The sequence below is a fragment of the Centrocercus urophasianus genome, unplaced genomic scaffold (assembly GCF_019232065.1).
Source record: "Centrocercus urophasianus isolate 14NV4802_14NV808 unplaced genomic scaffold, USGS_Curo_1.0 seq_25, whole genome shotgun sequence".
Lineage (NCBI taxonomy): Eukaryota > Metazoa > Chordata > Aves > Galliformes > Phasianidae > Centrocercus > Centrocercus urophasianus.
In genome coordinates, this window is record NW_024884811.1 from 11206439 (window position 1) to 11220040 (window position 13602).

Consider the following 13602-nt stretch of genomic DNA (forward strand, 5'->3'; position numbering starts at 1 on the left):
CAACACTCTGTTGATAAACTTAGGTCATTGGGGTTGAGAGGAAGACCTAAGCAACCATATCTTTATAAAGACAAAAGAGCATAACCATTATCACAAGAGGAGGTAAGCCAAAGTAATATCCCTGACAAGTGTCAGAGGAAAAAATACAAAATGGCTGCTCCTGGAATAAGGGAGTGATGAAAAGACTCAAAAAAAATGCAACCACCCTGGACTGAAAACAAACACAAATGCTTGAGGGAACCTGCTGCAAAAACAAACTGTAAAATGAAAAGAAGATAAGCAATATCCTTAAATACTAATTAATTTCCCTCATTCATTTCTGTCACTTTTAATGTTTTGGCAGGTACTTGACAGCTTTTACTGGGAAGAATCCACACAGTGTTCCATTAGCATATTTCAATTTTATGTTACATATGGCAATTTATAGGTATTATTTAGGATAATGCAGTATTACATGGCACATTTATGTCTCACTCATCTATTTTTAAAACCACTCTAGCATGTAGATACTAAGCATCACATTATTTTAGAGGTGGCTTAGTACGTTCTTTGCAATTGCTTTGCAAGTGTTTCCTGGGGTACTTTCATAGCCTCTCAGACCATGCACAATGTTTGATTGCTGACATTCACTGCTTGTATTTAAACAAAAAGGGAGACTTGCAGTAGAAGAATAGATTTTGTCGAATTTTTGGTACTAGTCTTTGATGTCATGAACATTATGAAACACTATCTAAATAAAATTACAAAAGTATAATGCAAAATCTATCCCACCTGAGTCATTTTAACCTTTATTCTCTAAGATTTTCTCTAACCGTTTTTTGGCATCTGTCTGTGAAAGCAACACTGAGACAACATGCTATAATTGTTTCTGTTCTGTAGATAATACTATATTCATGACTGAATTTTTTTTCTTCTTTTTGTTTTGTTTTGTTTTTGTGGTAGCAGTCAACAAACTATTTCTAATAATTATTTTATTTTGCTAATGATTATTAGCAAGTCATTAGTCTCCTTCGTATAACCTAATCTGAAAAGGATGCTGTTGATCATTTAGAACGATTACTATTGACTGATGAAAAACAACAGGTTTTCATCATGCTTGGCCTTTTGGATCAGGAGGAAAGCCTCAATTATTTCAGTACCATGCACAAGAAACGCAGCAAGAGATTTCTGTTTGTCAGTGAGACTGCTTTTGTGGATTCAGACTCCTTCACTGAAGATTTTATTGACATCAAGGGTTAAACTGATCACTGACTTCTGCCAAGATCAGGATAATAAGTATCTGCCCATCTTTCACTGTTCGAGAGACTCATGCTGATGTTGTCTTTTTCCTAAAAAAGACACTGACTTGTATCATTTCCTACTTGAGAGGAAGCACTGTACATGATCACAGCAAGTAAACATTTTGAGCATTTCCTTCTCAGGAAGTGAATAGGAAGAACATCTGAGTCTGGAGAACTGTGCTGTGTTGTATAGCTTGTAAATCAGGAAGGAAAAGGGGCATGTGGTTATCTTGTGGGATACAATTGTTCTGTGAGACCCTTCCTTAGCAGTAGTGTTGAAAACACTAGTCATCACGTTCTACGTCTTTCATGGCATCAGTGATGAGCCACACCTCACAAAAGGTAACATAACTTCTCAGAATAGACAAAACAGTTCTAGGCTGCATGTCCAGGTCTCCTGCAGAATCATGAATTAAAGTTCAAGTTTTAAAATTAGAATTTTATGATATGAGATGGTGATGAAGGTTTGAATCTAACAGAAAACCATTAATGAAATACCAGCGCAGTGCAAATATACCATTATATGATAATAAACATCTTCAAACTGCATAACTTCAGCAACCCTAATTTAAATGAACTAATTAATTTAAATCTAGAAAACACAGTGGAGTTATGCTGATAACCATGAATTCTGCTCCACTTCAGAAAAAACTACATTTTTCCCAACATTATTGACTGTAATCTACTGAACATCTTTTTAGTTCTTAAATCTAAGCTCAGTACCCTAGCATACCACAGATCTTATATTATACAAGGGAATAATTCTTTAATTGTCTCCAGTTCCTATGAAAAAGCCGTTGCAACAGAGAACATTGCAAATGAAAAGGCTATTCTACTTTGGAACAAAACATTCTAAATGACAATAACTTCCCGTTGTTCCTTCTGTTAGTGAAAGCAGACTCTTTTTTGGAGAGCATATTCTGGCTTTCCTAATCAATTACTAAACCATGTTGTACATGGAAATTACGTGATGGGATTCACATCACAGGGGTGTGGGAAGTACAGCCAAACCCAGCTACAATTTGTTTGGTCTACCATGCTCAAAAAGAGTCACACACAAATTACCTTTAAGCCACTAAAGGTGCCTTTCTCCGTTCTATTTTTATTTTTTTTAAAACTTCTTTAAAACAGTTCTGTTCTTCTGGATATAAGATATGACACGACATGATTTATTAGTCCACTGATACAATCCTTAGGGACATAATAAGGATCAGGCCAAATACCTATGGCTCTCTTGTGTTAATGGAGAATAAAAAACATGTTTTAAAATTTCTGAGTGCCATTACAGTAGAGCTATGAAGTTAGAATTAAGCATATTGAAGTATTTTTAAAATATCCTTCTATGAGAAGGCTGTTCATATACAAAGGATTGAAAAAGTGCATTCTCATATTAAAAAAAAGTTGTCTCCATAGAATTTAAAAGAGAAAAAGAAAAAAGTTATTTCTTTGCAGTTGTATTAAAAAGTGAAATAAAGCAGAAAGAAATATTTTTGTCTTCACATTATTGTTCTCATTTAATCCATATTCCATTTCCTCTTCTCTGTTGTCATGTTCTCTTTCCAACTTCTATTCCTAGGCTTGGGATATGTACCTTAACTATCAATAAGGCATTATTTTTCAGAGAAGGGAAAACAGGAAAGGAAAGAAGCATTTCTGAAAAATATTATACTAAATTTGTCTTTTTGCATCTGAATCTTCTAGCTTTCACTTTCAAATATGCCAAATGGGATACTGAGGAATTTCTGTTCTGACTTACCACAACCCTAATGGCTATTGTTCATGCACAGGGTAAATGAGAGTGGAAAATAATTCTTCTAAGTCGGTAATCAAAACATAGTTTTGAACAAGTCACACCCAAGCTAAGAAGCTATTCTGTAATCATTTCATTCCTTTCCTGAATGAGAAGAAAACAATTTGAAGCCAGTGAAAGTACACTGGATTTCAATGAGCTCAAAAATCCTAAGAAAACGAACACAGGAAAAAATGGTTAAAACAGAGAAAGTAAACAACTGCTCATTTATTTCTATTTTGTTTCTAGATGAAGGAGAAGAAACCAGCCTGCTCTGCTCTTTCTCCTCTTTCCTATTCAACAGTAGTTTAAATGCAACCTGTGAGAAAGGAGAAAGCATGGGTGGAAGAAGCAGAATAAACTTCCTACTGCCTGTGGCTATGAGTGCGTTCTTAGATAGGGAGGAGGGGGGAAAGGAGAGGGCTAGCTAGGATAAAATTCTTAGGAGGAAGGGACAGGAAAGGTAACGAGTTCTCCCAAAAATCCTTAAATATTTGCCTTCCATTTCCATTTTTCCAATCTTTCTCTTCCTTTTCCCATTCTTATCTACCCCTCAAATGTTTCAGCTCTTTAGTAACCAGACGCCAAGGCTGACGCTCTTGAGTAAATAAGCATACATGTGAGAAGAAAGGGTAGCTATGCCAAAACTTGGAAAGAATGTATTTTGCAGGTGGAGATAGCTGACTGCCGGAATGTGAGCAGGAGATCAGCAAGAAGACCTTTTGTGCAGGACAAAGCAGGAATCCAAAATCAAGTAAAAGAGGTGTGGCAATGTAAAAAAATTCAGAATCTCAGAGTGAGGAATAGGGGGAGGGTGCAGTATCATTCATTGCCCTACATACTCTTCCCATGAAGCCCTTTGGGCACAAGAAGTAATGACTTTCATGCAGCCATTGATCTTTAAGTATTTTCCCAAGATACTATGTGTACTTGAGCAATCACCACTTTAAGGACCAAGAGCACTTTTTTTTTTTTCCTTCTGTTACATCTGACAGTGTTTTTCCCTCTTCCTCACACTATCTAGGAAAGTGGCATGTATAAAATAAGAGGACACAGTTGTGAAGGTGACAGTTTATACATAACAATTTACCAGCTTGCATTCAGCACAGCCAATAGGGGACTTGGATGTTAACCCTATTAACTTGGAAAATGACGGAGATATTCTTTGTGGACAGTTGTATCCTTTACATCTGCAGGAGCTAATGAGAAGTAGCAAAAAGATTTTTGGCCTATAGCACATCAAATAACATAAAGGATCATAAAAAATCCTTTACTTTGGGAGGAGAGAGAGGGTCAAGTGACAGGAGGTTCTTGTCAAACAAACTTTCTATGTTAAAATGTTGGCCCCTTCCTCATTTTATGGTCAAATTGCTGTTTGCATACTCTATTGAAAACTCTGTGAAACATATCACGCCCTGAACTGTGATAATTGGTTGTAGCTTCTGATGAAACTGCTCTGATTTACTGCAGCAGGGAATTTGGGCCTTTTTAGGAGGAAAAGAAGTTTCTGCCATTAAAGAAATGCAGCTTTAAAGCCATTTGCTATTGTCATTTCAAATTTATATGCTTGGTGCTCCACAGAACAAAATTTTGAACACCGCTCCAGAAATCTTACAATCAAGAGTCTGAACTACGAATGTCTGTCTTAGAGGAGCAGTAATGTCCTTTGTGCTATAAAGACAAGAAGCAACTGTGAAAAGGAAGGGAGCAGGAAAGGACAAAGCTCAGACTGCCTTACTTAAGACACTTAACTTCTGCCACTCAGTTAGAAAATTGGTCTCTTCAAGCAGACTTAATAGCTGGAGAAGAGAGAGCCTCCCTGACATCACCACTCAGCAGCATAGACAGACTCAGTAGTAGTTTTCAGCTGCTTTGTTCTTGCACTCTATTACAGTATGGTGTTATAATTACAAAGATTTCCATAGACAGTGCTCTTATTTAATTTCCTGTGATTTTTTTCTTTGCCCTGCAAGTTAAACAACAATAAAATGTCTATTACTTTACCTGTGTTTGCTGAGGACCTATATCCATGTTTCTCAGAAGACTGTTAAGGAAGGCTGTGACACTCTCCCATGGATAAATGCTATTGGACCCATCAAGGACTATGACGATGTCCAACTGGGTTTTACACTCTGCAACACAGATGGCCACGTAGTAACTGATTTAAATAAGGTTCAAATATATAATTGCAGCTAACTATTATGATTATAATAATTACTTTTATGATGTACTAATAAACATATATCCCTCTATAACGGGTCTGAGCTGACGTGCTTGATGCAAATTGTCATTCAACAACTTTTCTATGGTAGTTTATGTGGTTTGGTATTCCTTTGAACAGCAAACCACTCACTTGCAAACTGATGTTTAAGAATGGGATTAGATCACATAACTGGAATATTTACTGGTGAGCATGCCTTATTAAATACCAATTCCTCTCTGATATTCCAAGGTACCAGGCCTTTAAGATTTTTATATTACTAAATTGGGTTTGAATTAAGTTTTAACAACATGCTGTCATTGTTTAACAAGAGCCTTTTGGCCTTAAGTAAAAAACATAAGCAACTATTTTTAGCAATTGTGTTTGGATGTTACATAGCCCTCTAATAATTGTTTATATGAAGATAAACTCCAAAATTAGAAAGAATTTAGGTTATATACTGGCAATGAAAACATTTACTTAACTTGGTAATGCTACTAGCTAAGGAAAGGAGTTTGTACTTTTTGGTATGCCTGTGTGTATACATTCATCTTGTTTGGCACTTTGTATTTTCAGACACACAAGAGAATTCCTGTGGCATGCATACCTTGTACAGATGGAGCAATTGCTTTCACAGTTTCAAAAGTGGAGCTGACATTGGAGCAGACTCCAGTTGTGTAATGCAAACGCCCACATTTATAAGCATAGAGCGGTCCACATGCCTTTAAAAGATGAAAAAGGGTGAAATATTTGGTATGGTACCTAAGGAAAACACAGACTTCTCTCGAAATTGGCAAAAAGTTCTTCCTTACCAGAAAGCCTCCTTTCGGGTTAGTGACTAAGGTTGTTCCAAGAGTCATGTTTTCTTTTACTTCCATGACGTTAGGCACTGAAGTAGCATCTATAAATAGATTAAAATGTTAAGTATTTGAGAATGTGGAAACAAAATGTTAAAGTATATATCTGCTACCATAGGGCTTCCAGCTTCTAAAATAAAACACAGAATGACACTGATTCTATCAAATATTTTAGCACCCCTTCATCCTCCTCTTTCAGTTCCAATGAACAAGAAAAAAAATTGAGACTGGCTTTTATCCCAGAAAATTTGTCTGCGTTGCTGTCTCAAATAGTTTTCTTTAACTACAAAAATAATAAAGTAAAAATAACAGCACTATAAAAGCAAAACATTATTGTTCACACAGTTTTGTCAAATAGAACACATTCTTTTTTTTTTTTTCCTTGTCTTGCTATACATGAATTATAGCTTCTATGTTTGCAACTTTTTGATTTTTTTTTACATTACTGACATTAAGATTTTCAAGGGAAAAGAATGAAAAAAATAGGGTGACTGGCATATTTAGGAGAATTCATATCAAGGGGAAACCTCTTTCTGTCTGCAGTGAGTATCTCTTGACACTAGACAAAGAAACAGATGAATATTTACCTGCACCTTATTTAGGTACTTCAGTTTGGCTCTTGGTAGTTATGTGATTATCAAAATCTTACTGAATAGGCAATAGGAAGGCTCTCATTGGCTCCAGGGAGCTTTGGAAAGGGTGGCCTATGAATCTATGATCCTTGGTCTTTCTGCCAGAATTTCCAAACCACAGTCAATCAGTGCCAGTCATAACAATATTTGGATAACACAGCCAATGCCCATTCTACAAGTACAAGCATGTTTTCCAAAGGGCAATGAGGAGCTTTAAAATAAAAATGTTTTTGACATTACAAACAGAACTTCCTTCACATTTACTTCTGAAGTCAGAAGTAAATTTTCTCAATAGAAATAACTTTAACACTTATTTCTTAAATAAAAATCTCTTAAAATTCAAACCTCCACATATCAGCTTCATTTGTTTTCATACCTGGTAAATTCAGCTTTATGCAGGGGGATTGGTTGTCCCTTCCTACAGGGCACTTGTACACATCTCCTGTTCTTTTCTCAGGTTGGCCAACTAATGGAGAACCAATAAGTACCCTGCAAATTAAATATGTTATCTGAAATTTCGTCTTCCACTAAATGCATGAGAATTGGCAAATAAAATTTACAGACAGAACATACCTGCAGCAAGCTCTTCACAAAGAATGTAGAATGGAAAATAAGAAAAGTGTCTAATATTGCTCATTCAGACACATTAAATGAAGCTCTTCTGTTTCTTCTTTAAAAAGGAACATGGAAAGGAAATATTCCTATATACCAAATATATATTTAAATAGTATCAGTGGGTGGATTTTCGAAAAACACTGTGAGCAGTATGGAAGGAAAAATATGTTTTATTTGTGTCATTCTTGATTGTTAATATATTTTAGGAGAAAAATTTCAAATGTCACTGCTGAGCAGGGATCGAATTCAAAAGGGGAGGCTCTCAAACACCAAGCAGAATGTGAGTCAGCAGTTCAAAATACATTATAGATGGCTTTTATTCTATGCAATTAAAAAAAAAAAAAATTATATGATCAAAAATCTCTATTCTTGCATAATATTTTGTAAGCACTAAAAATTAACATTCACTCCTAGATTCAGTGTTTCAGCAGAAAATGCTTTTTAGAGATGGCTGCTGTTTTTGTTCTCACATCTTTGTCAGCCTCGCTACCCGGTGAATGGCTGACTCCATTAAGTGGAAGGAAGAATTCAAGTTAAAATGGAATCATAGCACATGATGGAAACAGAAACCCTGCCATTAAGAGTAATAGTTATGTAAGATTTGCTCCTGGACACTTAGGTGATTATGAATAGTTACTGTGAGAACTAATTTTGCCTTTGATCATAGATTAATGATTCCAGGCAGAAGATATATGAACCAACTACAGAATACAGGTAAGATGTTGTCTAAGGATTTTAAAAAGAAGCTGAAAGGAGAATTTAAACCCAGTACACCATCCAGCTTCCAAATGAATATACTGAAAGAGCTTATTGTGATCCAGTACGATTTTTTAATATTTTAAAGCAAATCAAATGGTCTGAGCACATATTATATCTGACTGATCTTTCAAGCTGAAAAAAGAACATCACAGCATACACCAAAACTTAGAAGCATGCACAACAACCTCTAGTGCATCTCTGACTTCCATTTAACTGCAGAAAAGCTGAGTACGCTTGACATCGCACAAGAGGTGATCAATCTCAGTAGGACTATGACCACATATTGTGCTTTTTTTCAGAAAAAAAAAAAAAAAAAGAAGAGTCTTGTGAATTAAGTGGTTTGAAAAGCCACTTTATCTGTTGGCCCAGTGGACTACTTTTTCTTTGAGAAACAAGTGCAAGCTGGTTTTAAGAACACGTGTTTCCGTTGAAAAACTCTACCTGGGATATTTAGGTAGAGTTATAGCACTTGACAAAGCACCACAAAAGCTTTTTATATTTAAACTAACAGCCTGCAGCTTTCTTGCTCAGTATGTTGTTACACTGCAGGAAGCTGAAAGCTTGAAAACTTAACAGCAACTTGGGAGTTTAATGTTCACAGATGTTGACACTCATTGGCTTAGACTGTGGTCTTCCTTCAGCCAATGGGAGAGTAGTAACTTCTGGTTCATATAGTTTTTGCATGTATAAGGTTTCAGGACAGTCATCGGCAATGTTACTGTACAAAATACCTGCTCCTAGAATGGACGCCATTTCCTAGAAGTCTAAATTAGCTCAAAAAAGGTCATTATTTATCTTTCTTTCATTATCTGAATGCAGATTGGTATTTAAACATCCTGCAACAAAGACAGCCAAGACCTAGCACTTTCAAAAGCAGGCTTTGCGATTTCATTTCAGTGAGCACTTCCCATGCTGTGCAGACTCAGACACCGAGCGGGCCTGGTGCCTGAAGAAAGGATCCACTGAGGCACCGCGGAGCAGCGTGGCTGTCAAGCAGCCACATGTCCTTCATCCCAGGCTGCCAGCAGGAGTCCCTGGGGTTTATCAAGAATGTCAGATTGCTGGCAAAGCTTGTGGAAAAAGAGAGAAATCAGCTAACAACGATGCAGACCTCAGGGTTCCCAAACCTTTCACCATTCAATTGCTATTTCAGTCCTCCAACCCCATGATTTGCTTGTGATGTTAGTTCTTACGAGGTGAGAGCATAAACTACTTATCAAAAGACTGACAAGTAATGATAATGGTAAGCACACCAAAATCAAATTTATAATTCAGGAGAATTATAAAAGGAAACGGCAGGTGAAGAAGGCAGCGCCAAGTCCCAGATGACAATATATTACCAACTGAGAGATACAATTAGGCCTCCAAAAGAGAAGCTAGGAATTGTATTACTAAGCGTTTTGACAGAGAAACCTTCTCACCACAGACACCAGAAACTCAGCTCAGATAATGACTGACAGAACACTTCAGGAAAAGATATGTAAAACAGGTTAGGTGCAGCAGGAGCAATTTCACTCATGATACGTTAATATTGGAAAAGATGAACAATTATTTGGTAATACGGAGAATGGTAAATGGAGAAAAGAGGGCTCGGGCAGAACATAAAGCTCAGCTCTAGCATGGAGAGAATTTACCCAATTTATGAACTCATTTCTGTCTTTGAGGAAATCACGAAAATATAAATTTTGACTTTGATTTTTTTCACCCAAACTTTGCATGCGTCTCTATGGCGGTTCATCAGTTTAAGAAATCTGATGAAGACTGACAGAAAGCGATCCTGCTTAAATATTGGGCATATTTAGAAACACAGTATAGAACTTTAGTCACTGAATATCTGATAATTCGGAGTTTAAACTTAAGAAAAAAATCAACTTACCATTTTCCTTCCTCATTTTCATACTGTTGAACAGTGTACCCAAACATGTCTTCAAGAGACCCACTGAAAGTCATTGCATTTTTCACATCAACATTGGATGCACCAATGAGGTGAATGAAAGCTAAAAAAAAAAAAAAAAAAAAAAAAGTAGCAATATGCATGAAAACCAAGACTTTTAGATAACAAGGTTCAGTTACTGAGGGTAAATGACAAGGGTTGAAAACGGCATTTTAAGCATGCTTACCATAGCTAGCAAGAGACTTAAAATGTACTTTCTCAGACATACATACACAGCTATATTTAGAGATGGACTTCTGCAGCCAAAACCTATATGTTATTTTGAAAAGTCAAAATTACTGAATTACTAGTCAACATTCCCACACATACACAAAAATAAGGTTTTTTCACTTTTCTATGTTCTGAAATTCTAGCAGTAATTTCTTCTACCCTTGCTATGCTAAAGTCAATTTTAAATCATTGATTCATCTGCAGAGTGGTGCCTTTAATACAGAAGAACCAAAACTTAGTCAAATTTATAAAGCATTAAGATTAGTTGAACAAAACAGTTATATAGAACTTTTATCTGAAATAAGCATTTTATGATCATTTGCTGAAATTTAACAGTTAATTAAAAAATCAAAATTCATAATGTTTGCTGCCTGTCAAACCATTCAAATAATGACCAGTTACTAAAATACTTCTGTTACTCATTACTGAGATGATGATGTTCTCATAGAAAGCTTGTTACTATAATTAAGTTTCCAAATGGTCAATACTAATCTGTCTCTCTCAGCATTTTATTTCCTGCTTACTGCAGTAAAATATCACAAAAAGACTATTTATCACATAGTAGGTATTTCCAGTTTCACTGAACAGCAGAAAAAGGAAAAGTTTGTGTTATTTCATCTTTATTTCCTCCAGTCAGAGTCAGGAAATACAAAATAGGGAACATACTAAAGCAAATCTTAGTTTTATTCTTCTGAAAAGATTAATTATAAGCAATAGGGAAAAAAAATAATGGGTGACAGTATGATGGGAAAAAATTTGCAAGAAAAGTAATTCATGCATCTTCTGCCTTTACTAATTGTTTAAGTATAATTTTTAAAAATGTTGCTATTTCTCTTTATGTGCAAAGGATATTTTTCTCCCTCTCTCTTGGTAATCAAAACGTAACTAAATCAATAAAATATCCCTTAAAAAAAGTAGTGAATTGTCATTGTCTTAAATGTTTTTAATAGCATTTTGAGAATAAATAATTGCTATTATTTTTTGACGTAATGAGTACGATGAGAACATCATAACATAGATTCCCAATTTATCTCTTACACAATTGAACAGTTCCAATGAGATTGCCTATGCAATGTCTATCACACAACATTCACTTCATTCATTGTTTCTTCACAACAATATAGCTCAGAAAGCTATTGAGATTTTTACAGCGTATTCATTATACACTTGGTCCCTGAAGTTTTCAGAATCTGAGATGTGATCCACTCAAACATTTTTAATTTTAAAGAATATATATTCTTTTCTAGATTCCAATATAACGAATCCTGAAAATGTGAAATGCTAAACAACAAAGTTGACATTTTCTTTTTGTCTTCTATCATTTGCTACTACCTCCCCAAAGCCTCCTAATTCTGAGAGAGGTCAATTCAGAACCACAAATAATAATAGCTTGTAAGAAGTAGAGTTAGAAAAATTAGAAGTTGCTAGGAGGGGTTAGACTGATCAGAAGTAAAAACGAGGACACACCACAGAGCAGGGAACGGGCCTGTAGATCTTGTTGACAAACTATGTTTTGTATGCTAAATAGCATATATTCAATGGATAACTAGGTTAATAAAACATAAAACCATAATTTACAAACCATATAGGAGGTGCAGCTGATTCAGAAAATGTAGATTAAAAGAGTGGAAGACCACACAGGAGGAGCAGCTATATTTTCTCTGTGTATCAACTTCCATTTACTCTTGAAGATCAAATGCTATATAAAGACTTGATTTGATCCAGTAAGGCTTTCATTTTCCCCAACTTCCACCTTCAGTTTAGCTAGAAATCAGATGTTCAGAAGTTTGATTTTATGATACATTGTCTGGGCTATTTTACTATGCAAACACACAACACAACCTCCTGTGGCTTCCATGTTGATCACAATATATCATGATCGTACTGAATAAATGTAAAAGCGTGCAGATGGCAAACTGAAAAGCGGAGTTAGCAGTGATCAGTGTTACACTGCCAACTAAGAAAACTAAGAACAACTTCACTTTAATGGTTTTCAAGTTTTCTTTCATTTCTTTCAGTATGTTATAAAAAATTGGCAATTCACAGTTCAGTAAAAAACTGAAATTGAGACTGTGAAAATGATGCTTTATAAGCACTATATAAGCAAGTATACATATAACAGTATTCAGCTTGTATTCTTCCAGATTCGCAGTTTCTCTCTAAGTTGTATGCATTCTCACCTGGTTCAAGGAAACCGATGCTGGAAAAGTAAAAAGAGTACTGGCAGAAGCCAGTGAAAAAACAAAAACTACAGTGATGTTGGAGAGAATCTTGAAAGCTACATGGAATAATAAGAAAAAAAAAAAACAACAACAAAACTTGCACTTTTTTGAGGCATACGGTGCTTGGCTACATACATAGTCACAATCACTGTAGGTAAATTAAGATTTTGAATGATTCTGTGATGTGTTAACAGAATGACTAAGAAGGTAGGTCAAAGTACAGATCAGGGACGCATAATATAAATGTTTATCAAAGGATAAAACTGAAGTTTAAGCTTCTATGTTCTCATTTTATAATAAATGAGAAACTGCTGAAGAACTGGGACAAGGACCCTCTCACTGCTGATTTGAAGAGTACAAAAACTTGCTAGTGCACATGGTATTCATAGTTGAGTACAGTCTGTACCTATGCATGAAAGGTTAACACTCAGTCACCAAGACAACAAACCAAATATTATTGTAATAAAGTACTGCAAACCTAGAGTAGTAGCTCATACTTGTCCAGTAGCCACTAATAAGATTTTTCCTTCCTTCTGTTATACTTAACAGAAGTTTTAACCAGACTTTCATGCTGTCTGCCTGATTGTTGTGTTAAACTAGACAAAAATGCTTAAAATAGATTTTCCTGGTACTTGTCTGTGTGCTTATTGTCTGGATCTCTAGCCTCTGCAGACAAAGAATTGCAGAAGAGGCACCCACATTTTCTCAGAATAGTTGAAAGTAAACATAACCAGAATGGCAGCACAAACTTTGACACCTGGCTCTTGACTGCTGAAAAAAAACATCACCTCAAATCACTCACAATAAATGACACCATGGAAAGTAACTGAACTGAGAGAAGAGAGCATCTTCAGTTTGGATATTTTGTCTCTGTATGGTCTGTAGCTAATAACAATTGCACCCTCTATAATCAGAGGTTATTCTTGGAAAGGACAAGTTTGTACATTACATTCAGCAGAGCTTACCATGTTGGCTGCACACCACTTCTCTACATCAGAATTTCGTCAGAATCACCCAGGAAGTCAAACACTTTGTGCTACAGCATTTTAAAAGCCCTTATTAATTCCTCTGTAATTTGCTAGGA

General features: G+C 35.6%; 1 protein-coding gene across 1 annotated transcript in view; it reads right to left on the reverse strand.

Annotated features, from left to right (window-relative positions):
• ITGA1 (integrin subunit alpha 1) overlaps positions 1–10169 on the reverse strand; it is a 48333-nt gene extending 38164 nt beyond the window's left edge. The window contains exons 1-5 of the mRNA XM_042825999.1: positions 10009–10169; positions 7135–7247; positions 6082–6170; positions 5877–5991; positions 5074–5201 (exon numbers count right to left, since the gene is read on the reverse strand). Coding sequence (XP_042681933.1) covers positions 5074–5201; positions 5877–5991; positions 6082–6170; positions 7135–7247; positions 10009–10169 — 606 coding nt within the window. The remainder of the gene's footprint in view (positions 1–5073; positions 5202–5876; positions 5992–6081; positions 6171–7134; positions 7248–10008) is intronic.
• Between the last annotated feature and the right edge of the window lie 3433 nt (positions 10170–13602).